The sequence below is a fragment of the Aedes albopictus genome, chromosome 2 (assembly GCF_035046485.1).
Source record: "Aedes albopictus strain Foshan chromosome 2, AalbF5, whole genome shotgun sequence".
NCBI lineage: Eukaryota > Metazoa > Arthropoda > Insecta > Diptera > Culicidae > Aedes > Aedes albopictus.
Window position 1 is genome coordinate 6,613,713 of NC_085137.1, and position 27,802 is coordinate 6,641,514.

At 37.9% G+C, this 27,802-nt stretch overlaps 3 protein-coding genes across 16 annotated transcripts in view; all 3 read left to right on the forward strand.

Moving 5' to 3' along the window:
- The window catches only part of LOC109416574 (protein turtle), a 149,042-nt gene extending 138,675 nt beyond the window's left edge, over window positions 1-10,367 (forward strand). For 12 of the 14 annotated variants that reach the window (XM_062849073.1, XM_062849076.1, XM_062849078.1 and 9 more), the window contains 2 exons: window positions 3,305-3,371; window positions 3,574-10,367. In XM_062849073.1, coding sequence (XP_062705057.1) covers window positions 3,305-3,371; window positions 3,574-5,137 — 1,631 coding nt within the window. In that variant the 3' untranslated portion in view covers window positions 5,138-10,367. Of the gene's footprint in view, window positions 1-3,287; window positions 3,372-3,497; window positions 3,510-3,573 lie in introns of all 14 variants that reach the window. The other 2 variants (XM_062849082.1, XR_003895162.2) reach the window with 2 other exon arrangements.
- A 9,105-nt stretch (window positions 10,368-19,472) lies between these two features.
- LOC109416575 (pre-miRNA 5'-monophosphate methyltransferase-like) lies at window positions 19,473-20,464 on the forward strand. The gene is made up of 3 exons (XM_029863966.2): window positions 19,473-19,569; window positions 19,631-19,666; window positions 19,728-20,464. The coding sequence occupies exons 1-3, from the start codon at window positions 19,531-19,533 to the stop codon at window positions 20,448-20,450; spliced, it is 798 nt and encodes a 265-aa protein (XP_029719826.2). The 5' UTR covers window positions 19,473-19,530; the 3' UTR covers window positions 20,451-20,464.
- A 3,192-nt stretch (window positions 20,465-23,656) lies between these two features.
- On the forward strand, window positions 23,657-24,623 carry LOC109404263 (probable RNA methyltransferase CG11342). Its single transcript, XM_062854711.1, has 2 exons — window positions 23,657-23,796; window positions 23,858-24,623. The coding sequence occupies exons 1-2, from the start codon at window positions 23,794-23,796 to the stop codon at window positions 24,584-24,586; spliced, it is 732 nt and encodes a 243-aa protein (XP_062710695.1). The 5' UTR covers window positions 23,657-23,793; the 3' UTR covers window positions 24,587-24,623.
- The last annotated feature ends 3,179 nt before the right edge of the window (window positions 24,624-27,802 follow it).

Genomic DNA, 27,802 nt, shown 5'->3' on the forward strand with positions numbered 1-27,802 from the left:
AATATGTCCTAGAGTTTCTCTCGGGATATCTTTTGAATTATTTTCAGCAAATCTTTCCTTTGTTTCTCCCGGGGTTTCCGCTGGAGTGTTTCCCGTGGATATTCAGATAGAGATTTTCTACAGGAGTTTTCCGAGGGATCTCTACAAAAATTAACCAAGGATTTGGGTTTTCCGAAACAGTTTATCCAGGAAATTCATTAGGATGTTTTCCTTGTATTGCTCCCAGAGTTCCTCACTGGAATTATCTTGAGCATTCGTCTTGAGTTTCTGCCGAAGTGTTTCTTAGAGGTTCTCGCGGGATTTTTCGTATAGTCCCTCTTGTGATTCTTTCCGGTGCTGCTCCTGGAATTTTTCTCAGAGTTTTCTTGGACTTTTCCTCAAGATTTTTTTGGGCTTCATGTAGAGTTTCTTTAGGATTTACTTGGGAGTTCTTCCCGCAAATTTCTTTCAGTGGGATTTCCTCGTAGTTGTTTCAATTTTTATTTCTGTGATCAGTTTCTTTCAGATTTAGTGTTCTTTCCAGAATCTTTACCAAAAATTATTCTGGGATTCCTGTGGATATTCTTTTGGGATTTCTCTTTTGAGTACTCCGAGGGTTCTTATTCGGACTTTGAAGAAGTTTGTCTTGGAATTTCTCCTGAAATAGCCTTCGAAAATTTTTGTAAGAAGTACCAGGAGAAATAGCGGAAGAAATCCTGGTGGAATTTGACGATGAACTCTGAGAATAACTATTGAAGAAGTAACGAGAGGAACTTTGGAGATTAAATCTAGGTCATCCATCACAGAAAAACTGGAGTAGTCTTGGAAGGAAAGGAAAGGGATATTATGGGAGGAACTTTGAAAAACTGTGTTAGGAATTTCCAAAGTAAGTACGGGGGAAAGCTGTCGAACAACTTAAAGATAATCCTGAAAAAAATATTGGGAGAAATCCCTGGAACAACTTGTACAGAAGTCTCGCAAAAGTTCTAGGAAAACTGTTGGAAACTTTTCCCGGCAAAACACTAAAAGAAATCCCTGAAATAACTTTAGAAGAATCTTGATAGGGTCTGTGGGAGGAATCCGCCGAGAACCTCTGAAAGAAATCCTGTAAAAAAACTCCTGTAGAACTCTTGTAGAAATCGTAGAAAGAACTCTCAGAAGTCCCGGACGGAAGGCTGGAGAATTGCGGAAAGATGTTTGGGACTCCTGGATGGAGTCTAATCTAGTCAAGTCTACACATACACACAACTATCTTCTAGAAGAATCCAGCAAAAATGATGAAATCGACTACTTTTATCATTTTTCTGGTCATTTTCAATACTAGTAAGGGGCTGTCCATAAACCACGTGGTCATTTTTTCCTGAACTTCAGATCCCCCTCCCCCACCGTGGTCTTGCGTGGTTTCAGGCTGACCCCACCACACCCCCACCCCCCACCCCGAGGACCACGTGGTTTTTTTATGTGCGATTTTTTTTTTGTCAAACCACAACAAAATAGCAACATAGCTTTCTACACAATATATGCACTCATGAAGGACAAGCAAAGAATGCACTTCAATTAATAACTGTGGAAATGTTCAAATAACACTATTTTTAAGAGAGACAAGACGAATTACTGCGAGAACATAGAACCAGACCGAAGAAGAAAAGACGTCATAAATTTCACTTCAAGAAAGTATCTAGATTTTTACAAAGATGACAGCCTCAAAAAAGGAGGCAGCTTTTCAAAAATGTAAGTGAGGGATCTGTAAAGGGAATGATATTCACAATTGCATGTCATTTCGTTCTTTCGTTAGCAGAACATGTAAAAAAAAATATCTGTAAAGGTTAAGTCTGATTTAGTGATTAGCCACGATAGCTGGAGCATAATACATAGTTGTGTAGTATTTAGTTTTTATAATAGTTGTGTAGTATTTTAGTTTGTACATTATTTTAATTCTGCTAGAAGAGAAATATGTGACGCAAAAATCTTAGACAAACTGAACCTTTCAAAACACTGCACAAATGATCAGATTGCAGAATTAACATGTGCTCAAATTAGCTACGATTATGCAACTTTCAAGTATTCATGGGAAAAACGCGAAAAGGTATCCAAAATAAAAGAAAAAGTTTCTTTGAAGTTTTTCATTAATCTGTATTTTGTACAACACGCTAAAAAAAACTCGCTTTTTGTACACAGCATTAGAGTGGTGGTGGCCAACCACTCGATTGACCAAATTTTAAAGTGCGCTAAACGACCTTTTCTGCTGTTAATTCTTTTCTACAGGGGGTTTGTTTGTACAGACTCTAAATGGACAACACAATTTTTCGTGCTGTGGACAGAAAAAATAAACTTAGCCAGTTCAATCAAAATTGATTTTATGCTTTTGGAACATATAAGAAAAAAAAATACCAAATAAAAAAACCACGTGGTTTGGTTCAGACGCACCCCCCCCCCCCACCCCCCTCCGTGGCTTTTCGTGGTCTTTGGCAGAACCCCCCCCCTCCCCCCAAGTGACCACGTGGTTTAAGGATGACCCCAAGGCATCAGATATGCATCACAAGTATTGCAGCAGCCAGGCCTACTGTGCAAAGTCATTGAATACAATTGAGCAAAACATCTCGTCAGCCGCTCCGTATCATATGTATTACATATATGAAGCAAAAATGATAGGAGTGACGTTGCTTAGAAAGTTAATGTCACTCTATTAAAGTTCATATTCCTGGGATGGGACATAGACATTTCCTCCTTTTGACCTGACTTGAAGGCCTAGGCTTATACGCAAGTGGTCGCTCTCTGAAACGAGAAAAATATATCCCTTCCTGGCTGTCTTAAATAGCTTTTGCGTACAAAACAGTAGCGGTAGCCACTAGATCACCAAGTCTGATTTCTGATTAATCTTTTCGTTTGGCAGTATTAACAATGTAAATAGGAGTATCAGCCGGATTGAAATGAACAAAACTAACATTTTACAGTTTTTTTTCTTATTGAGTATTTTTCGTAGATTGTATTCTTAAGTTATTGATTATCTTGATTTGTCACTCATTTTGCCTAACTCGTATACCCAGGTAAGTTCATCCAATCGCTCTGCACATACAGAACACAACCACTCAAAATCGCTCAAAAATCTAAAGCAAAATGTTGCGCAGTCCGTTATTGCGAGAGAATGTATGGGTATACGCCTTGATGAGTGCCGTCTCTTCGTTTCCAACCTTGTGCCAAGAGCCCGATCGTTCTTTACCGATACTGCCAGACGTCCAAGAACAAAACGGAAGGTTCTGTCGGTTCGCAAAGAATGGCTCGATATTACCACCCCCGTTAATGTGTAGAAATTATTCGATTACAGAACTCAACATGGTAACAGCACGGATCACGGATCGGAACGCCCTAAGCCAGCCGGTGCCTTTGAGAAGGTGAGTTTGGAAGATTGGTAGTTGTAGTTGAACTAATCTTGATCGTTAAGAAGGTAGTAAAACTAACATATGACATTTCTATTCTTTCCAATCACGCTTCCTCACACGTGATCTAATTTTCCCAAGTTAGAGCTAATGGTAAATTGAACTTCACGTTCTCAAAAACTTCACACTAAACGATAAGTAATTTGTACACTTTCAGATATCTACATGGAGAAAGTAAAAGCAGACTACCCGGCTTGAACATCCTGGTTGCCATTTTGCACTGGATATGGCCTCCGGGGCGTTGTCAGAACTGTGATAGCATCTACTCACACAAATTCAACGGTGAACAGGGGAAAAGCGTTGGGGAGATTCATCGCTCGGCGGATGGGAGGTTCGTTGTGCCTCAGGATGCAGTCGACGGAATTATTTCGCTGAGGAATAGTATTGTTTCGTGTTATAGTAGTAGTGATGATGGAGGTTTTCTGCCAAAGAGGTTGTCCTTAACTGGAAGGGCATCGTGGCGACGACCGCTGGTGACCTGTCCGAGTCAGTTGAGTTTACGGACAGAGGATGGTTTTGCTGTGGCTGAGCCACAGCAGCCGACTCAATCGTTGTATACCAATACAATGCCGGAGAATCTCCATATTACTACGATAAGTTCCAGTGTACCTGCTCCAATGGTGACGCAGTCGTTGTATACGACTCCGTCGAGAATTTCAAAGGTGATTGCCAGTTCACCGGCAACCTCCAGTCCCCAGGTCGTCAATTCGCCTTGGTCACCGCTGTATTTCAGTGATCTCAGTTCAGTTCATCATTTAAGTTCCGCGGAGCGATCGTTTCCGACTCCGCAGAGTGCTGCATCAGCGCATCGTTACAATTACACCGGTTACAATCACGAACTTCCGGTGTTGAGTAGTCTTCACAACGCCTCAAGACATCTGTCGAACGGCTTTGTCCCAGTGCACGTGCCAACATCTAGGCATTTTCATCAAAATCTCTATCAGAATGTTCCGTTCCACAGCCATACTTATGGCAACCGACCGAAGTTCTCTCGTTATCATCCTCGACTGATGCCGAGGAGTTTGACGCGAACGATACCGGAACTTCGATCCCCAATGCTCAATCTTAATCTAAGTACAACGCCGCTGAGCGCAGCCCTGGAGGCCTCTCCGCAGAGTTATTCTAGTTCCAGTGGATTCGGGAGCAAGAACACATCCAGCAATACTCAACAGACTTCCAGTTTCCACGCTAGCAACAATCTACTAAGGGAATGGCGGTACCTTCCCCCGTATCGTCCGCCTCCTCCTCCACCAAGTCTTCACCATTCGGCGCCACTGTCTTTCGGAGGAGGACGTTTTGATCACCCGCCCTATTCGATGTCCCATTGGTTGGAGCTGATAACAAGACTGAACATTGCCTCGGAGAAGGCCAACATCAACAACGCCGGAGACGTGGGCAGTGTCGATGGTCATTACGAGTTTGATCCTTCGACACCTACGCCAACGGCGTCTACTCCAACTGGCATAATGAGAGACGACTTCCACCACTTGATGACGCTTCCGTCGACTTCCAGCGACCTACTATGGAACGCAGCGGGGTTGTCGTTGACGGGTCCTACAGCGGGCACAATCACCATCGGAGGTCGCAAACGGGGACAGTCACGATACGACAACATCGATGCACGGGTGGAGGCCATGAAGGAAGAGTTCTACGAATGGCGAAAGCGGCAACAGCAGAGCGACAACGATGTCAGGATGAACGAGCTGGAAAGTTCCTGCTGATCAAAGGATAACGCGATCGTGACGGCGTGCTGAACACATACACAAACACAAGACTCGACTTATTCAATAACTATAGCAATATCTAATTATCGGAGGAATCAGAGAGAAGGATGGTGCTGAGATAACAGCAGCAGCAGAACATAAATCTACTGAACGATCATTAACTTATCTTTAATGAGGATTTTAAATGGCAAACAAGCAAGCACCGCTACAGCAGAGATCGAATCTTTCGAACATATATGATATGATATATGAACGGTAACTCACGTGTTAAAGACTTTTATAATAGTTATGTAAAAAATTGGATCGATGGAACAGAGGCGAAGGTTTTGTGCGATTGTTGGGAGACGAAGTAACGTTGATTCGTCTGACCATTTTTTTTGAAATATTTAGGTCATAACCTAAGTACTATTTTGAACACTAATTAGTCTTGTAGAGGTTTTGAGAATCGTCATTAAACCTTATACCTTTTATTTTGGTTTTATGATGGTTTCAAGAACCTTTTCTAGACTATTTGACAAATAGAATGTTACTTAGGAATGAAATCGGAACAACTTTAGCATTTTGTTCACTTTCAGGAAATATGTCAACTGAAACATTTGTTGAACATATCAATGGAAAACGATAAGTCACTTACTGGAAGTTTATTGATGAGAATATAGAAAATTCTGACATCATCCGCTCTTTCATATTTGCAATCTTCACAATATTAGATGACTTCATGCAAATCAAAGCCTAATCACAGACAAACAGACGTAACACTTGCGAAATTTCCATCGACCACACTTTTAACGATCAATTTTCTATGCGTTTGACGTTTCACACTAGCGCCTTCTGTTGACGATATTGCAAAACACAGTGATCCGCGCAACTTTTCCACCAGGTGATGGTAGTGTGAACTGGGCGATGAAATTCCATGAAAATCATTCAAGGTGTTACGTCTGTTTGTCTATGGCCTAATGGATTGTCAAATATGTGTTGGTGGTTGTGAATGTTTTCGAATTCTCGAGCAATCTGATGTTTTCTATCGGAATAGTGAGGTGGAGTTTGAGACTTGCTTGCCAGCAACTGCATGTGCATAGGTGGCACGATTCCTTTGAAGAAATTTGAGCTATTGCATGCAAGTTTATCTAAGATGTTTGTGAATGTTTTGTGCGATGGTTGGGAGGCGAAGTTACGTTAATTTGTCTGACCAATTTTTTGTTGAATAGGTAACATTTTGATGATTAATAAGTCTTGTAGAGGTTTTACGAACCGTCATTAAACCTTATAGCTTTTATTTTGGTTTTATGAAGGTTTCAAGAACCTTTTCTAGACTGTTTGACAAAACAAATGTTACTTAGGAAGTCATCAAGCGTTTTGCCAGGCTTCGAAATCGGAACAACTTTAGCATTTTGTTCACTTTTAGGAAATATGTCAACTGAAAACATTTGTTGAATATATCAATGGAAAACGATAAGTTACTGACTGGAAGTTTATTGATGAGAATATGATAACTCCGACATCATCCGAGCTTTCATATTCTAAATCTTCTCAACTACAGATTCCACTTTATTCGAATCAGAACCCAATGGATTGTCAAATATGTTCTGGTGGTTGAGAATGCTTTCGAATTCTCGAGCAATAGGATGTTCTATCGGACTAGTGAGGTGAGGTGGAGTTTGAGACTTGCTTACCAGCAACTACATGTTCATAGGTAGCACGATTTGTTTGAAGAAATTTGAGCTGTTCCCTGCAAGTTTATCTTACATGTTTCAGCTTATCATTGCGCAAATTAGTCTTCCAATGGTTGTACAAAACACACCGCCTTCAATAGAAGAAAAGGAACAATCAGGAAACGATGTAAACCAACCGCTACAACATGTTGGTGAACAGTTCTAGAAAAATTAAAGAAAAATCAAATACAATTCAGGCACATTGATACTCTTTCAAAGTGAGTTTGTGACTGTGAAACGGTTGGGAGCGAAAAACGTCGCTTCTGGATGCAAGATAATGAAAGTGAAAGGTACTCAAAAAAGGATGTTGTGGAAGTTGTTACCTATACTCTTTGGCAAATTGAACAATTCTTTTGAAACATGTTATCAATTCTTGTTTGTTTCGGTTATTCAAGTATAAAATGATGATTTCTAAAAAGTTTTAAGTTCGTCAGTTTGGACAACTTTTTGAGACTTTTATTATTATTATTATTATATTTTATTAAAGACAATTTACCAGGTGTGTTGGCATTCACGTCCAATCAAAGCATATTAGTTTTTGTTTTTTATTCTTTTTTTATTTTTTATTTTGAGCAGATTTAATTGGTTAAATACTATTTTACAAACGTCTTATGTGCGGTAAACAACAAAAGCAATCTTCTCTTTCATTATCTCTCGTTTCACGTTGCAGAGTGCACAAAAAGAATCAAATACAATAAATGGCAAGCGTAAGAAACAATTGCAAATTTTAACATACAGCGCAACTCAGTTCGTATCTAGGATAACGAAACTCTTTCACTTGCCCACTAGAATAAAACAAAACGAAATAAGCACCATCAAAAATATTCATATGACCTCACGGTATAGAGAAACAAAAAAAAACTATGACTAACGAGGAAACAAGGCAACCCTTCTCACTAGATCTCACATTCAAACTATTGTCACGGCACATTCCAAATGAAAGTAACTTTCTCAATCACAACTCACAAGTATTCACCCACACAACCACACACACTCGTAACAGACGTGGCAGAAAAACGTCACTAATTCGAAAAATAAACAACTCATTCGAACGAGGAAGCAAACTGTTACGAATGCAAAACATGTGAAAAAAAAGGAAAACACAAGTAGGAATAATATCAATATTTAATGTTCTTGGAAACCAACAATATTCACAAATATATACAACAAAAGGAAAGGAAGTAAAGAAACCCAGTAAAACACACACATAATAATAATTGAAAACATAAGAGTAAGATAATTTATAATGAAATTTAAATCCAATTTGGCTCGGAGCCACGGCCCCGGTTTGAATCCAAATCGGGGCACGCTGACTCCGGTGGCCGGGAAACATTCATTCTAAACTAGTAAAGGCAAAGGCAGAGAGGGAGGAAACTCACACAGAAAGAGAGAGAGCGAGAGAAAGGAGGAAAAAACGGAAAACTGGATATGTTATTGAATTGTAAGTAAGTAATTAATAAACTAATTAACTAGAGCACGAATGAACGAAAGGCGTCGTGGGATGAACAAATTTTGGTGCAACAAATAGTAAACATACACACTTAAGCGAGAATCGTCGTTATTAGATGAAAACAAAGAAAAAAAAACAGAACAAGCAACCGGAATGCAGATAAATCTATAGTTTAATGATTATTTTACTTGAGATCCAATCTTATTTTAAGCGAAATAATTGTAAGAAAAGATAAAACAGTAGTAAATAGTCGATTAAGGATGAACACTGAATTACACAGTTTGGGAAAACATGAAAACAATGAGATTAGCCATTTACGTTTTGCGTTTTGTGCTCGCAATCGAGTCGACGAAATGCATTTGATATTTTATGTGTATTTCTAGGTTAGGTGATAACATTCTTCTGGAATGCTACTTATGCTTGTTAATTTTTGTTTAACAGTGATTCTATTCCTTCGTTTCATTCTACTATGTATGCTTGTAAGAGGAACCAATTTATGCACGAGAAAAGTCTGACTATTGCATCTTATTTATGTGCGGATGTCCATTCCAAAGATTGTTTATTTACGGTTTTAGTTTGTAAACTTTGCATCTCTTCCTACCTGACAGTTTGAGTACGTTTTGCGATTTCGTACGTTTCGTCAACCGTACGCATAACTAGAACAAATTTTCGAGTACATAAGTATATAAATCCTGTTGATAGTTCTTATTATAAAACTTATAATTCTTATCAGTAAATCTAAACGAAAATCAATGAAACGACGAAGAGGTGTCGCCATTTGCATGTCAATCAAATGACAGTATACCGAATCATTCAAAGAGAACACACAACTGTCACCGATAGAACAGTTGAAAATCAGTATTTTAACGAAACAGATTTCCAAACTCATGCGATTCCTTTTCTTATGGATTTCCTTCAAATGTGTGCAGCATTTGGTTTGATCTATTTTGCTGTGCCATAGCCGTCTACTATGGCGAATCAACTTGATTCATTCTATTTCTTCTTGCCCTGTTGCAAGCAATAGACGTCATTTCTATTTAACCATCAACATCTAGTGTTCGAAAAAAAATGCACCTATTTTTGACCATAATTTTGCTCGTTTTATTCGATGTTGTTCAAACTAACAGTAAAAATGATCTCTTTAGTCCATTCAAAGTTAAAACACGAAACACACATAAGTAGATCCAACTGCTCTTCGAATAAGTGCAAACTGGTTTCAGTAACAATGGTCGAATCGGAATGAGAACGTACGATGCAACGTTTCGGTTGATTTTCTATTGTACGAAATCTGAGCATGGAAAAAGTAACCATAAGAACAACACCGTTTAATATAAGAAGCGTAGAAAAAAAAGAAAATAATGTTTTACCATACAAACTAGAGTCTCACTTAACACATGAAGAATTAAGAAAATATGAAAACCATACTGATGGAATCGAAACAAGTAAGAAGAAATGAACAAGAAGTGTGCAAAAGATAAAACGACGAAGGAAAGAAGAAACAGCAAAAGAGATGGAAGCAACCGCACCGGAAGCGATGTAAATAGACCTTGTTTTATTATGATTTCTCTTGAACAAACCAATTCTCAAATCCAATCGGAACAAAGCAACCCAAACAGATACACTGATACACACAACACTACAAAGCCAGCAGGATAACACAAACACACCCATAAGCACACAAACAGAGAAAAGAAAGAGAAAGAAAAAAAGTAAAAAAAAAAAACGAAACATTCCATTAGCTTCTAGTTTGTATCGTATAAGAATTAGAAATGAAGAAAAAAATAAAATTGAACAAAAAAATCTTGCCGGACTTAGTGAAGCAAAAAAAGGTAAAAGAAAAAAAAACAATATTACATAAGAGAGAATGAACGTTTAGCAAGAGAATGGAAACAAAAAAAAAACTGGATGAACTGAAAGCAACAACAACAGGTGGATGCAAAACAACCAGCAGCACGCATGTCGAAAGAAAGTGATTATTTCCCGTTAGTTCGTTTACATACCTTTGTTCGTCCCGTATTTCGGTTATTCGGTTTGAATTGGAAATTTTGGTGGGGATCGAAAAGAACAGATAATGTTGCTTAAAAACAATTTCGAATGCAGCGCAAGTTGAGAACCGTGCAAGCCACACTTGTTCGAAGTGATGTTTTCTTTTTTTTTTTAATTCTGTATTTATGATCGTGTAGATTTAGTCGGAACGATAGCTTCTGCCGGGAGAGCGATTATTTATTAAAGTGAAGTTTATTTTATTTATTTTACTTGATTCAAGTATGTTTTTCATTTATTTTTTTTCCACTATTTTCTGTTCTTAGTTAAGCTGTACACTGTAAAACGGATATGATTTTTACAAAAGTAAATAAAACCATAAAAATTATTCGATGAATTTGTCTTAACTTCGTAGACGACGAGTATCACAGCACAATGGCGAGGAGTCTATTAAAATTGAATGTTTCTCATGGAAGAGAGAAAGGTGCTGTCCATAAACCACGTGGTCATGAGGGGGGGGGGGGTTCGGCCAATGACCATTTTGTATGGACAAATAAAATTTTTTGTATGGACTAATGACCACGCGGGGGGGGGGGGGGGTTGAAAAGTCCCAAAAAAATTACCACGTGGTTTATGGACAGCCCCAAAGCTGCAAAATCTTAGACGAAATATTAACCCCGAATTTTAGGAGCACAAATCTGAAGAACCCAATGACGGTTTACGCTGAAAATTTGATTGATTGGTTACTCGCTGGTGGTGATTAATCGATCAACTTTTCAGCGCAAACCATAATTTGGTTCATTAGATTTGTGCTCTTGAAAGTTGGAGGTGTGACTTCGTCATATCTTCACCTTAAGGCAAGCATAAAATAGTTCAATGATAGAAAATTAGGCAAAGTATAATTTTATATGGCTTATTCTACTACATGCACAAAATCTGCCTTGTCATGCTACTGTCAAACGTCTACCACATCTTCTTTTATAGCGGATGATACGGAACTCACCCTAGGTACGTTACTGAACGCAGCTGCCCTGTAGTTTCCTCTACATCTGTGTCCCAAACTTGCCGGAGCTTTCGCTCCCTTGACGCAGCCAAAACAAGTTTTCACTCCCCTAAGTTTGAATTTTATAGATAAAATTTGCAATGGTCGATCACGTGAAAATCTTTGAATTAAAATGATTGAATAGGTCAGCAATATTTGAACTTTTTTTTTTAATTTTCAAAAATATCTCAGTATAGAATAGGATGTTTTAAATACTTTTTAAAACTTTAAATATTTGAATATTCTTTATTTTCATTCAACTTTTAAACTGGAAAATTTGAAGTACAAAATTCAGAACAATGTTTTTCTAGAATTTCGAGGAAATGGAGCTTCCAAATATAGTAATTTTGAAATATGTTATTTCATAATCTATATGGTTTCCGATGTTTCATCCATGAAAACTATCAAATTTTAGGTTTATAAGGAGGAGTTAGCCTTATGACCGTTAATTTCCGACTACTCACACTTATTTCTGAATTGCCTGTTTGGTACTTTTTTGACGAGATTATAACAGCAGTACGATCTCGGTAGTTTCGGTAATCTATTTTACTGAGGTTCAATAAAACAACTGTCAAAATCGTATGGAAAAGGTAAACAATGCATTTTTGCTGAACGAGCTCAGTGCTCAGCAGTTTTTATCTCGTCAAAAAATTACCGAACTCGGTGAGGGAAAACTGCTAATAATTCCAAAAATATGCCAGGTTTCGATTTGAATTTTATTAGGCCACTTGAATGAGGGAATTGTGCATCCAAAAAATGATCCCAGGAAATATTTTTTTCATAAAAAATTACTTCGAGTGAAATTATGCTTTGAATATAGCTTGAATGGACAATTAGGCTTTAAGTTTATTATGGTCTTGTGAACCATATTTGTTAAGAGTTTAATGTCGTAACTTGCTTTGATCATATTTTTGATGAATATGTTGTTGTTTCTCACATTGTTGTGGAAATACCAGCCCGTAAGCTGTGAAATTGGCAAGTGTTGACGATCATTGCACAGTGGGAAAAATCGACCCAAAAAACGAATCTTTTAACGCCGCTGGTTTCGGTACGTGAAGTTGACCATTTCTGACGTAAAAAACTACGAGAAATCGATTGGAGCTAATTTCATTCACCGCACGGCACGGGAAGTGGTCCATTTTGCCCCATTCTGCCCTTTTTTCATACAAAAAGAGAATCAAAATGTACTTTCAAACAACTAACACGACTGTAGATCGTTGAAAATAGCTGCAGGTGTAATTAGAGGTTAACAGAAATCATAAACATTTATGAAAGACCCTTTGAAATGCTTATTTTGCCCCATATGTCCCAACAACTGCTGGAAATTGTGAATTTTATATAATTATGAATGGATTTTTAAGGTTACTGATTTGAATTAGATTTATTTTGCACGATCAAAAAGCGCTAGATCTGTTATCACCAGAATCATCTTCAGTAGTTGTCCAATTTGCCCCATTTTGCCCTATTATCATAGAAAAATGAGATTTATAATGCATTTATAATAAACAGATACTGCTATGAAACGTTGAAATTAGTTTTAGTTGCAATGAGTTAACTATATCGGCTGTTTTCCTACTCTCCGCATCGACCAATGTGGCGCTAGCTTATATGCGCGAAAAATCGCTAAAAGTAAATCGCAAAAATATTGTATGGCGAATAGCATCTAAAGGCAAATTTATCGAAGTGGAATACATTATTCGAAAAAATATTTGGTAGTGGTTGTGCACAATGGTGACTACTATTTAGCCTACCAAATATTTTTTCAGGAAAAGCTTTCTATTTCAAGTAATTCAAGTTTAGATGCTTTTACAAAATACAAAATAAAATTGATTTACTCCTGCTGATCAACTGTGGGTGTGCGCCAAGCGGGTAGTCCATTGAAAGCTAACAGTTATCATGCGCATATATGAAAGATATTTTCCCTACATGCCCCTAAAACTACTGAATGATAACATTTTTCGTATTGTTTTGTGATGTCACTGGTTGCTGTTATTTTTTTATATATAGAAATAGGGTTTATTGATTAGCTTTAGAATCATTCTCGGGAGGTTACAAATAGCTGTCCGTGAAAAATCGCTAAAAGTAAATCGCAAAAATATTGTATAACGAATACCATCTAAAGGCAAATTCTTCAAAGTGGAACACATTATTCGAAAAAATATTTGGTAGGGGTTGTGCACAATGGTGACCACTATTAAGCCTACCAAATATTTTTTTCGGGAAAAGCTTTGTATTTCAAGATTTTCAAGTAATTCAAGTTTAGATGCATTTCGCCATACAAAATTAAATTGATTTACTCCTGCTGATCAACTGTGGCTGCGCGCAAAGCGGGTAGTCCATTGATGAACTTTTGGTACTGAAACAAATGTAATCGAAAGGACAGTTAAAACATATGACTGGTGGGGAGTTCAGGGTATAATAAGCATTAATCTTAATCTAATTTGTGGCAAATATGCACACAACTGATTGAATGAGGCTTTTCATATATATGCTGTAAGACGCCCTATTCAATCAGTTTAGTGCATATTTGACATATTTCATAAAATGCTTATTATCCCTTAATTCCCCATCCAAAGCTGAAATTATGGAAAAAGTCATATATATGTCTTTTTGATAACATTCGTTTCAGTACCAATGCTAATAAGGGAAATTAATTTATTCATCACATGACAAAAAATAGGGCAAATTAATTTATACATTACATGACAAAAATCACGGCTAATTGGGGTGAAATGGACAGCTGTTACCATTCCAAAAATGATTCTAGTATAAATCGATAAACCACATTTGTATATATCCAAGATGTTTCAGGACTCCATGTTTTGCATCCAGCAACATTAGAAAACCATACAAAATATGTTATTATCCAGCAGTTTTAGGGGCATGTAGGGTAAAATAAGCAAAATATCTTTCAAATATGCGCATGATAACTGTTAGGTTCCAATTGCAACTAAAACTAATTTCAACGTTCCATAGCAGTATCTGTTTCTTATAAATGCAGTATAAATCTCATTTTTCTATAATAGGGCAAAATGGGGCAAATTGGACAACTACTGAAGATGATTCTGGTGATAACAGATCTAGCGCTTTTTGTTTATGCAAAAAAAAATCTAATTCACATCACTAACCTTAAAAATCCATTCATAATTATATAGAACTCACAATTTCCAGCAGTTGTTGGGGCATATGGGGCAAAATAAGCATTTCAAAGGGTCTTTCATAAATGTTTATGATTTCTGTTAACCTCTAATTACACCTGTAACTATTTTCAACGATCTACAGTCGTGTTAGTTGTTTGAAAGTACATTTTGATTCTCTTTTTGTATGAAAAATGGGCAAAATGGGGCAAAATGGATCACTTCCCGTGCCGTGCGGTGAATGAATTTAGCACCAATCGATTTCTCGTAGTTTTTTACATCAGAAATGGTCATCTTCACGTACCGAAACCAGCGGCGTTCAAAGATCCGTTATTTGGGTCGATTTTTCCCACTGTGCATTGGTTTGTTCAGAAGAAAATGGCATGAATTTCACAATCAGATCAAAATTTCATCTAAAAGAAATGAGAACTGCATTTTTCATATTTTTTCTATAAAATACAACAATTTTTTCTAGGTCAAACCGTTTTTGATCTGCAGCCGGTTGATAGTGTACCGATTCTAAATAGCGCAGGCTTCAACATCAATAATAAGATCCTATGTTTTTACCAAGCGTATAACTTTTTCAACAAACGTCGGATCACTTTGTGGTCTTCGGCAAAGTTTTTCGGTATATCCTAGGCTGTACTTCAACGTCTTCAGCAAGATCGTTTTAGGCAAAAAAATCAACTTACGGGAGATGATCAAAATGTTTGGGATAGGCATTTTTTTTTGTATCAAAAAAAGTTCAACATGCTATAACTTTCCGTAGAGTTTACATGTGCATCATTGGTACAATTATATGTGCATCATTAGTACAAATTTGAGCTCGATTGGTTAATCTTTCACGAAGTTAGAACCGGTCTCGTAAAACACTATTTCTTAGACAACTAATTTTTGAACTGACATATCTCGGAAACCAGTGAACCGAATAGAATATTTTTTTTAAAGTTTATCAACAATATATTGATACTTGATACGACGTTCTTCTTATTCTTTATGGCTCTACGTCCCCACAGGGACTTGGCCTGCCTCGCTTCAACTTAGTGTTCTTTGAGCATTTCAACAGTTATTAATTGAAAGGCTTTCTTTGCCTGCCATTGCATGAATTGGTACAGGAGATAGACAAAATGATCGGGACAGGCAAAATTTTCACGAATCAAAAAAATTTCAACTAGCTGTAACTTTTTGAATTGTGCATCGAATATTCTCAAATTTTTACTGTAAGTTCATCAACTAGTTGTGTATCAGTGGTACAAATTTGGGAAAGATCGGGCCATTTTTCACGAAGTTATAAAGATTCTTGAAAAAGGTAAAATTATTCGATAGCCAACTTTGAACTATTATATCTCCGGATTTAATGAACCGATTGCAATGAAATTTTGACCATTTATGACTTCCCAGGTAACCACTAAGCATTTGAATAAGCCGTGTATCAGCCCGTATTACGCATTTAAACTGCTTGCTGCCCTACATAAGCAGTTCGAATGCATAACTGCCTTGAGTTAGCATAAGCTGTGCTGCTCAAATGCTTTTGGCTGTTGATTAGCATTTCCACTGCTTGAAGTGTTTTCACTTGGGAGCAATCAGAATGCTTTTCAACTGCTCCTTAAATGCTAGGAGCAACAAGGTTGGGAGATATGTTACGCATTTGACAACACATATTGTCTCTCTCTTACAGAGCCTATGCTTCTGTTTACAAATTTGTGCATCTTATTTGTTTCTTCATTTTCCCCTACTCATCCAAAAGCACCAAAGAAAACATCACTGCAGCTGGATTGGATTGAGAATTTGTCCATCAAAAAAATCACCAATTATTCATCATTTCGTCGGAAAATGTGTGCCGAATAGGTGGATGCTTTGGTGGATCATAGGATTGATTGAAAGAGGGAAGAAAGAATCATATTCCACAGATATTTAAAAGAAGGGATCGTAATGCTCTACTACAATGAAACATCTCAATGAAAACAAGTTTTGGATGTTGAATCTGAAGCTGTTATCGAATCATTCTTTATATTGGCGATTAAATCAACGCACGTCACCGGAACAGCTTTAGCATCGTGGATCAGGAGCAACAGAATCAGAAGCAGATATGATTCATCAATCTTCGGATCGTGAGTTCATACCTACATCACTACAAAAATCAGCAAAAAAGTACCACCTAGCACCGGCTGGAATATGGAAGGATGATGAAGCGAGGAAGCTAGCTGAGAGAACGAGAAGCAGACGTCAATCTATTTTTGTTTTTTTTTTTGCTCGACGAGGCGTTACGCTTTTTTGACATTTCGTCACGACGTTCCTGAAGGGATAGCACTAAGACAGCCCGTTATTTTGCCAAAACCTGCTATAAACTATAGGCGCATATACGGCTAATTAGCATTAAACGCCTTGTCGTAAAGGCTACTATAATGCTGAAGGAATGCTATTTTAAATGCTTACTGGTTACTTGGGTTATATAATGAACTCTGGAAAACATTTAACTTAACTTGAAATTTTCATCAAGAGAAAAAGTTATGGCGACTTTATTTTTTTCACGATTTTTTAGCAAATTGGTCTATTTTTAATATGTATTCTATTACTTTTCTAATTTGTTGGCGGCAATGTTGTTACTTTCCTTCAAAACACATTCATATATATGTCAATTAGAGGGAAGTTAAATGAACTATAATTTGCATCTTGAATTTTGAAACGATGTTGAAGTTTTCGATAATTTGGCGTTTTATTAGAAAAATAATCTAATCGTTGTAATTTTCTTCCGTGTTAAGAATTTTAAGTTATGTCAAAAGTTTTTCAAAGCTTTTAATATAAGTCATAAATGGTCAAAATTTGATTGCATTCGGTTCTTTTAATCCGGAGATATAACAGCTCAAAGTTGGCTATCGGATAATTTCACCTTTTCCCAGGATCTTTATAACTTCGTGGAAAATGGCCCGATCTTTCCCAAATTTGGACCACCGACACACAACTAGTTGGTGAACTTACAGTAAAAATTTGAGAATATTTGATGCAATTTTCGAAAAATTACAGCCAGTTGAACATTTTTTGAAAAGTGAATATTTTGCCTGTCCCGATCATTTAGTCTATCCCCTGTATATTGTGAGGCAAGTACAATGATACACTATGCCCAGGGAGTCGAGAAAATTTTCCCGACCGCAACGGGAATCGAACCCGCCGTCTCCGGATTGGCGATCCATAGCCTTAACCACTAGGCTAACTGAAGAGGAGGACTTCACGAAGGAATTTCAGAAAGAATCCTTCGAGGAACTCCCTTAGAAAACTCTGGAGGGATCCTTGTATGAATTTCTGGAAATTGTCGTGTAGATAGCACTGGAAGATTTTCCGGAGTTTGCAAGAACACACCAGAAACTTCTAATAGAATTTCATGCAGAATGTCTACTGCAATTATAGTAGAAATTCCCAAAGTTATGTTAAGATAATTCGCAAGACGAATTCCTCATTGCATCTCTCTGGACTGTACATGTCAATCACAATGGTCCAAATCACGTTTCAGCAAGAAAAACCTTCCTATCTCTGTTATCGTTAATTTTAGATGTTTAGTGTCTTCAGAGAAGTTGTTTGCAATTGTTTGCTGCAGCTTTTCCCAAAATTTTTGATTAGGGTGGTAAATGCAACTTTTAATTTAATATCATATGTAAATGCAACTTTTAATTTAATATCATATGTAAACCCGTTCCTCGGAAAAGTTGTAGGCAATGTCATTTCGAACAACTTTGCTGAAGACACATTTTATGTAACTCTTTAGTAAAACATAGTAGGTCAATTTTAAACTTTGACTTAGGGTAATCCCTGAAAAAAGTTTTTTTTTCAATAGGGGTACTCACTAAACAGATTAAATTGCTGCGTAAGCCATGATTTTCTGCTTATTTGAAATGTTTTATGATTTTGCGAATGAAATAATCAAAGATTGCCTTGGTGAACGCGACGTTAATCAGTTTAATCAGTTTACGCTGTTAAGTTCTATTTGTTCGAGATGTGACCGGAACATTTCCAAAGCGTGTAATAAAGCATATTTGTTCTCAACATTGCTTGTTGCTAGGTCTTGTTATTCACATGTTATGGGCAATTTTGTCTGAATCTTTCCAGACCGCAGCTTCTTCGGAACCCTCAAGTAGGCACGACTTCCACTGGTGCTGCACCTTTGAATTTCCTAACTCATATTGCGGTCAGCCGTTCCAAATGTTCTCGGCTCTTTGAATTACACCTTGCAGAGCGATGTTGAAGAGTAGGCAAGAGAGTCTGTTAACTTGTTGAGGTCCTCGGTGTGACGCAGTTTTTCACACCATCCATTGTTGCTTTAATCAGTCTTATCAGCTTCCCAGGAAAGCCGTTTTGGTCCATCATTTTCCATAGCTCTGTGCGGTCGATACTGTCGACTGCCGTAAACCGCTTCGAAGTCGATGAACAGGTGATGTGAAGGGACCAGATATCCACGGCATTTCTGGAGGATATGCCGTACGGTGAATGTCTGGTCTATTGTCGACTGGCTGCCGATGAAGCCGGCTTGATAACTTCCCACGAATTCATTTGTTATAGGTGACAGACGACTGAAGATGATCTGGCATAACACTTTGTAGGCGGCATTCTAAATGGTGATCGCTCTGAAATTCTCGCATTCCAAAAGGCCGCCTTTCTTGTGAATGCATGGTTGGTATAGGACCTGAAAAAAATTAAGTGGAAAGACAATTTTCCATGCTTTTATACAAATGAGATATATTTGTGCCTTGTTAGATAGAATTATCTTAACATGATTTATGATATATCAATTTTCGGTTGAATACCAAAACAGCTTAAAATTAAAAATTCACGATTTTTCTTTATTCAATTTTTCATCGGGGAACAAATGTAATAATAACAGCTTTCAAATCATGTTTTGTTGTAGGATGTAACACTCTATAGCCCACTGTTATCTACTAGTACCGGACGGTTTTCACAGATGGAGATCGATACGAGGAACTGTCAAAAAACAACTGGGCAGTCGAATAGACGACAGATTCCTAAAACGTTATTGATAAATAAGAATCGACTCAGTTTCGATTTATGCCGGCAAGATGTCCAACATTACTCACAAAAGGACAGCAAATGGTGAAGTAAATAAATTTGAGTTTACCATAAATGCTAACTGGAAATTAAAAAGTTCAACTATTTCAGGACGAGATCCCTTCCAAAATTACCAAAAGAAATAGGGTATGTGGTAAATGGAGAATTTGCTCAGCAAGTCAATAATATACTTATGATTCTCTTTTAGGAAGAGGTGCGACACGGAAGTTATCAACAATATTATGAGTACCGCAGCCAAGACAGTCGCCCGAACTACATTGGGAAGTGTCTACCTGAATGCTTGAAGAAGCTTAGTAAAGAAACATCAGCAAAAGATATTTACCTGCTTGACATTGGTTGTAATAGTGGCAAGCTCACGCATGAATTGTTGAAAGAAGTTCAAAGCGTTTGCCCAGATCAGCCAGTCCATGGGCTCGGAGTTGATATCGATGAAGAACTAGTTGAAAGAGCCACCGTTGATTATGGATCGAAGTTTTTGGAGTTCGATCAAGCGGACATTAGTTCGATGGCAACTAGTAAAGCAACGAATCAGATCGAAAAGTACCTGACTAAAAAAGGCATCAAACGGTTTGACTTTATATGCTGTTTCTCTGTCCTGATGTACATCCATCTGAATCACGGTGACGATGGTCTGAAAAGGGTGCTGGATTATGTTTGCTCACTTACGGAAATGCTGGTGCTAGAGCTGCAAGGTTGGAAAAAGTATCGGGATCATGCTCGTAGGATGCGGCGTAGCGGAGGCGGAGAGTACGAACATTATGAAACGCTGGAGTGGAGAGGTAGTAATGGATATCTGGAGCAGCAAATTAGCGATTATGTGGCTTGCAAAGGATTTACGGTGATCTGTAACTCAGAAGAGAAAAATGAATTCAATCGGGAGGTGGTGATCTATGCAAGGAATAAAGCTTGATGATGTTGAAAGAATTTTCTATTTTTTATTTTTTTGGCCAGTCTACTTTAATCTGAATAAGCATTTACAGCTATAGATTAAGCTACTGCTCTGCCAACATAATTAACATAGGGGTGGTGGGGGTAAAGTGGACAGGGTACAGTTTCATGGCTTTAATTGTTTTTCAGAATGTTTTAACGATTGAAGCTTATGCCTAAGCATGAATCATTATACTTCTGCTGATCTTGAACATTAAAATCAAATAAACCTCTCCAAAATGACAAAAACTTTGAAATCACGTGAAAAATCGGAAATGATGTAAAATCGGCTTATTATTGCTAAGGTTTTCTAGTAAGTGAATTTCAAATTAAGTATTATACCCTTAATCAATAAAGATCACGTAGAAGAATATTTTTGACCGAAAAAAAAAAGTTTTGTAAAAAAAGTATTTTAAATAATTTTACCATAACACAGCGTAGCAAAAATTAACTTTTTGTTTGTCTCAAGTGCAAACTTATGTGTCTCCGAAGGATTTTGGGCCACTGAATCTGAATCCGGGCTCAGATTTGCTCTAACACGTCACAATTTTGAGCTATACCTCAATTTATAGGGCAAAATATGCGATTTTGGGCTTTTTTGACTGCAAGCCATTAAGCAAGGAAATATTTTTTTAAGCAATCAAAAAGTTAATTGGTCAATCAACATCTAAATCAACGACTCATGCAAAATATTTCATTTTACCAAATCGAATTTGATAGTTTTAAGCGATTTATGTTAGGTACGGTATTTCCCATACAAGTCACTCTCCTAAAGTTGCATGCAAGCTCTCATACTAACATAAAATGCTTAAATCTATCAAATTTGATTAGGTAAAACGAAATATTTTACATGAGTCGTTAATTTAGATGTAAATTGACCAATTAACCTTTTGATCGCTTAAAAAATATATTTCCAAGCTTAATGGCTTGCAGTCAAAGAAGCCCAAAATCGCATATTTTGCCCTATAAATTGAGGTATAGCTCAAAATTGTGACGTGTTGGAGCAAATCTGAGCCCGAATTCGGATTCAGCGGCCCAAAATCCTTCGGAGACACATAAGTTTGCTCTAGAGACAAAAAAATGTTGCGCTGTGTAATCAGACTCTGGGGTAAAATGGACAATCGATTCATATTTTACCAAAAATACATATTTTCCTTAGCAAAATCCAGAATCACCAGTCATCATACATATCGTGAGATAGTTGAATTAAAAAGTTATCAAAAAAATATTTTATATCGACAAAATATATTTTTCATCCACAATAGGGCTTGTTTTTTACACAGTTTTTACAATAATTATTTAAGTGTGTTTCAAAGTTTGTATTAAAAGTTTAAAAACAACAAAATAAAGGTTTCGTATGAAATTTGATAGTTTGTATTCAAAACATAGAAATATTATGCTGTTATATCACTTTTAACGACTTGTTCACTTTACCCCATCGATTGTCCATTTTGCTCCCACAGATTTTTTTTCACGCCATTTTGATGCACGTTTTGGTGCAGAAAATAATCAAAGAAAACAATATTTTTTAAATGCAATCCCTTACAAGATTTCTAGATTATAATTATCTTCCATGTTACTTGGAAAAGCAGATGGATTTTGCCGCATTTCCACAGGAAACGACCAAAATGCTTAGGTTGTCCACTTTACCCCCACCACCCCTAAATGAATTGGTTCATTAAATCGTGTTAGTAAAGTTTATGACAATTTGAAAATCTGTCTAAAAAAATCTTCATGGTAGAATTGTGTTTTATATGGAACTACTCACCAATTGGAAATAAAAGCGTTATCGTTATTTTCTGGAGATTCACGAAATTTATTGGACCAGTGCAGACACTTCAACTGTAGCCATCTTTTTTAAAACGAAGCAACTTTTGTACAGCACTTCATAATGAAAAGTAGTATAGAGCTTCAATGCCGTTAAGGTAGATGTCAGTACGTGTCCCTGTGCGTCTTATTGGATTATGGATGCGAAGAAATTCAAACAAGCGTGAAATGCTGCAGGAAAAGTATTGCATTCGTCAGAATATTCGAATCAAGTCTGTTAGCGTGGTAGGCTACATACAAGGTGGGAGATCATTTGTGTAGCACGGTTCCCGAGCAGAAGAAAAATACTCAATAAAAGCATATTTTGATATGGAGATCAAAAAGTGTTATTGGTTTGTTTGATATAAGAGGTAAAAGTACTGGAAATAATAGAAAAATTTACTCCTCGACCAACATCATTATACAGTCAGGTCTTTTTTTACGCGGTTTTCATTTACGCGGCCGCGTAAACGAAAACTCCATACAAAAAAAATTTCATCGTCTTATTTTTGCATGATTCGTCGAGAAATGGTGAGACTTTTTTTACGCGGTTTTTTGAATTTTGAACTGAGTTTTTTTTTACGCGGTACGTATCCCCCGCGTAAAAAAAAACCTGACTGTAACAAATTTAGCTCTTTTGAAAGCTAACCAATAGCAGCGAGCTATTCGGTTGATCTTCAAATAGCAAATTTTGCTATTGGTCAGACGTCCTAGGCACATTTTTTTTGATATTATTTTCAGTACTTTTACCTCTTATATCAATCAATCCAATAGCACGTTTTGATCGTCAGTACTTGACCTCTACCCGGGTTGAATTACTGAAGATTTGGGATTTCAAATAGCGAGTCTTTATTCTGTTGAACAAGTTTTTTGTACATAGTTCAATTAACACTTTATATGTATAAGAGCTTAAAAAGTACTTATTTCACTATAATACAGCTGTTTTTGCTGGTTGGGTGTTTTTTCGGTGTGTGTTCCTGCAAATGATATCAATATTATTCATATTTTTTAAATGTTGTTCAGGTGGATTTAACATTCTAGAATAAAAAAAGCAAAGAGCCTTTACAGCCTCAGCGGTAAACGCGCAGGCAATGACTTATTTTTTTTAGCATACAGAGAATCTTACTGCATGCCATAGAAATACAATATGATCATAGACAAAGAAAGCTCTAGTTAAAAATCGTGAAAATTAACATTTAACACTAAACTGAGAAGCATTCTTTGTCCTAATTCAGACTTTAATCCAAGAAAAAGAAGAAGTAGTTGTAACTTCAAAAAGTTTCAAAGTGTAGGGTATTAATTTGCAACGAAATTAACTTCGTAGGTAATGTTTAACCTTTGTAACATAGGTTGTATAATAGTGCTCCTCAAGTACAAAATAAGCTTAAGTGGATTACTCCTCGTAGGTATCTTATCACGGTAGACACCGGCAAGCATTCTCTTTTCCTTTTATAGAAGTTTGAATTCAATGAACGCTCAGATCACCTTGTCCGTTCATCCCATAATCCTCGCCTCGAAGTATGGTAATTCGTATAAACTTCCATCAATTTAAACTATTCTTCCTCACCTTTCTCCTCACTTCAGTCCAAATCAGCTGATCAGCTTCGCCTTGGCAACTACAGCAACTACTATGAACTCCGCGATCAGGAAAACCGACCAAAGTGCATTGCCCAGAGTCTACCGGAGTGTTTCGAAAAGCTAGCTCCCCTCGAAACTACCAGCCCTGTCTACCTGTTGGACATTGGTTGTAACGTTGGAAAACTAACTGGCGAAATTCGGGATGTGCTACAAGCTGCTCCACAAGCACAACACCGGCAGGTGCACGCACTAGGAGTTGATATCGATCAAGCGCTTATCAGTCGAGCCACCGAAAACCATGGTTCTTCAAATCTCCAATTTGCTCAAGCTGATATTGGAGCGGTGGCTCACGGTGAGTCAGCAGATGGCATTCAGCAGTACATGACGGACAAGGGAATCGATCGATTTGACTTTGTTTGCTGTTTCTCCGTGCTTATGTTCATTCATCTTATACGAGGCGACACTGGCTTGAGGACAGTGTTGGATTACGTTTGCGCACGGGCGAAGATTTTAGTTCTAGAGTTGCACAGTTGGGACAGCTACGTAGCTCAGTATGAAAACCATCATCGTCAGAATGGGGGAGAGTATGAGCATTTCCGTGACTTACAGTGGAAAGGAGAAGACTATATTAGACGATATGTGGGTTCTAGAGGATTCGTTGTGATTCGCGATTCAACGGAGAAAATTCCTCCAAGAAACCGAGCTATTGAGATTTTTGCCAGCCATGACGGATAGATTGTGATTGTTGTGTTTGTTATTATGTTCTAATATAAAAATAAATTGTAAAATTGACATAAAAAAACAAAATAGTGCGATGAGTTTTGATCAATATTATTACTGTGGAGGGATTGTACCAACCTTATATTAGCTTCGGTTTTATCACTGTCGATAGAGATTCGGGGTGGTGGGCGCGTTGAATCCTCCCTAGAGCCCTTTGGCATCATGTGCTTTGTCTTCGACACATTTATTTCTAATCTGATTCGCCTAGCTTCAATCTTTGGTTGGATGTTCGTTTCTGTCATCGTCTCAAATTCGAGGCTATGATATCAATATCTTTGGCCAAGCCAAGTAGCATTATCCCAACTGGTAACTGAATTTATTGAGTTCTTTTCACCTCGTGAATAATCAATATGATTACTGATCCATAATCGAAACTGTTCGATAGTTAATATTTAACAGCGTCGCCCCGTTTCCAAACTCGGAAGTGACCGCAATGCAAGGCTTAAGAATTTCTGAACGACGATCTACGTCCAATTCTATTCAAGTTGGGATAAACTTTCGTCACATTGGGTAGATTGTCGCAACGAATGTAGTTTGCGGCATTCTCATCATTGTTGCGTGATGGTTTAATTTCGATTCAGTGCAAGTAGCTGAACGGACTTTGTCAAAATCGTACCACTCGTGTTTATCCCCGCTCTCCTATATCCCCGCACCCTCTAAAGCAATGTTAAATAGTAAGTACAAAAGATCATACACCTTTACTTAACAGTCTGCGAGATTCGAAGGGACTCGAGAGTGTCCCTGATACTCGAAGTACTTACGCACATCACTCGATCCATCGTCGCCTTGATCAATCGTATCAGTTTATCCGGCAATCCGTATTCCTGCATAATCTGGCATGCCGATTCGAAATCGATGAACAAGTGTGGCTTCGTGGTTGTGCGGCTAAGGCCATCAAGCCTTTAGTCGCATCGTGCTAAGAAGCGCGGTTTCGATTCCCGCCGCAGCTGTCAGGAAAAGTTTTCGGCTGTGCCACTGGGCGTTGCATGCTAGTCCGTTATCTAGTGTCGTGCTTCCTTCAAAGAGCAAATAGCTCACTGGAAGCATTAAACGTGTCCGTCTTAACTCCACTTTCGTTGCTCGCTACGTCAACCTTAAGGTGCTCATGGCCATGCTGCCTCTCAACCTCTTCACGCTCGCTCGCGAGAAGATTGCCGTGATTTTCTCGGCACATGTCCTAACTAACACTGAAACGACCGCACTGAAGGGGCTACCACCTTAGATTAAGCTGGGGTTGATGCAGCATTTCTTACCCAGCTGCTAGGGGGCTAGTCTAGTCTAGTCTAGTTTAGTCTACACATACACAGCCATTCATTGAAAGAATCCTGGAAAATGATAGAATCGACTACTTCTACCATTTTTCTTGTCATTATCAATACTTGCAAGGCATCGAAGATGCATTACAAGTATTGAAGCGGCCAGGCCTACTGTGCAGCGTTATTGAATACAATTGAACAAAACTATGGAACGGCGACATCTCGTCAGCCACTCCGTATCGTATGTGTTATAAATGTGAAGCAAAAACGTTGGAAGTGGCGTGGCTAAGAAAGTTAATGACACTCCGTTGGCGTCCTTCTTCGTGGGATGGGACATAGGTATTTGCCCCTTATGTCCAGGCTCGAAAGCCTAGGCTTAAGCGCCATTGCTCGCTCTCTGAAACGAGACGAAAATATAACGATCCCTTCAACGGCTGAATTAAATAACCTGCATTATAAGAAGGAAAGTAAGCAGTATGATTTCCACCGGCTACATTTAATAAAAGTGTGCTCTGTTTGGAAAAATAGCATACATCAATGATAAATTAGACAGATCTTACCAATCATCCAAATTCAATGCCCGGTATCCTCTGCCAATGAAGACTAGTATATAGTTGAAATGTATGCTCAAAAATGTATCGTAAATCGAAAGCATGAAACGGACTCACCGAAATTCAAAATCCAATTTTCTCCCCTCCTGGCCAACATTCTTCACTACTCCCATGCAATCGCTGTGTATCCGCTATGAGGTCTCTCCGCCCGAATGAATCTCAAACCTCCACGTGGGTCTGAACGCAGCTTTTCACTTCTTCCGTTTGCAGCCCCGGTAGATCCAGATTCTGCAAACTGGACAAACTTCCGATCTTCGCTTTTTTTCTTCTCCCTTTTGCTCAACACTTCTTAATGTCCCCACTGCTTGACTACACACAGACATAATGCTCAAGGGCACTAAACAGATATATAAAACTAGCTGTCCCCGGCAAACTTTGTCTTGCCTACTGCGTTTTTTGACGTTTCATGTTTTTGGCCAAGACCAAGTCCCCGGTCAAAATGTATGGAAGATCGATTTTCAAAAGCTCTTATTTTTTCTATGTTTTTTGCTTCATAAACCTTCCTTGGGTGGAAACTAACAGAACAAAACTAAGACGAAACCGTGAAACTTTCACTAAACCATCCGAAATCAAATCTGGGGTAAAATCTGCGGGACGAACTCTTTTACATGCCGCGTTTCTTACTATCGGGAAAATGCACAAAACGATAATCCTTCTTCTTCAATTCCGGGTAGCAAGAGGTTTGAAGCTAAAACACTTTTCCTTTATTCGTGTTGGTTTTTGCAATCAGATGGGTGAATCTTTGTATGGTGACACTACGGACACTAACGGAACGCGGACGCGGGCGACACGGAACACCTTCGGCGGATTTTCATCCGCATGTGATCGACCGAAATATTTAGATATGGAAAACCCAAATTTGGACGCGAAAAAAATGACAGCCGAAATTTTTTCACGTCCGCACTCGCTCGCGGACTACTGCGATCTCTTACCCAGCTGCTAGGGGGCTGTTTATAAACCACGGAGACCAAATTTTGGCCATCTCGGACGCTCTGGCTGGTCAAGTCACCATTTTGCAGCCCGTTGCATTATCCACATCAGGGGGAGCGACACTAGTTTTGCCAAGCCAAAAAACCTAAAAAAAAGCTGAAAAAAGTCTAAAAAAGTCGCTAAAACCCGCAAAAGTTTTGCTGGTTTTACCAGGTTTTTTCAACTTTTTTCGGCTTTTTTTTGGGGTTTTTCGGCTTGGCAAAACTAGTGTCGCTCATGTGTATGTGAGCATGAGTAAATATGAGCATATATGACCGTACAATTCGTAGTTGCTACTCCGTGATTGACCAGACCAATCGAAATTGCACAAGGAA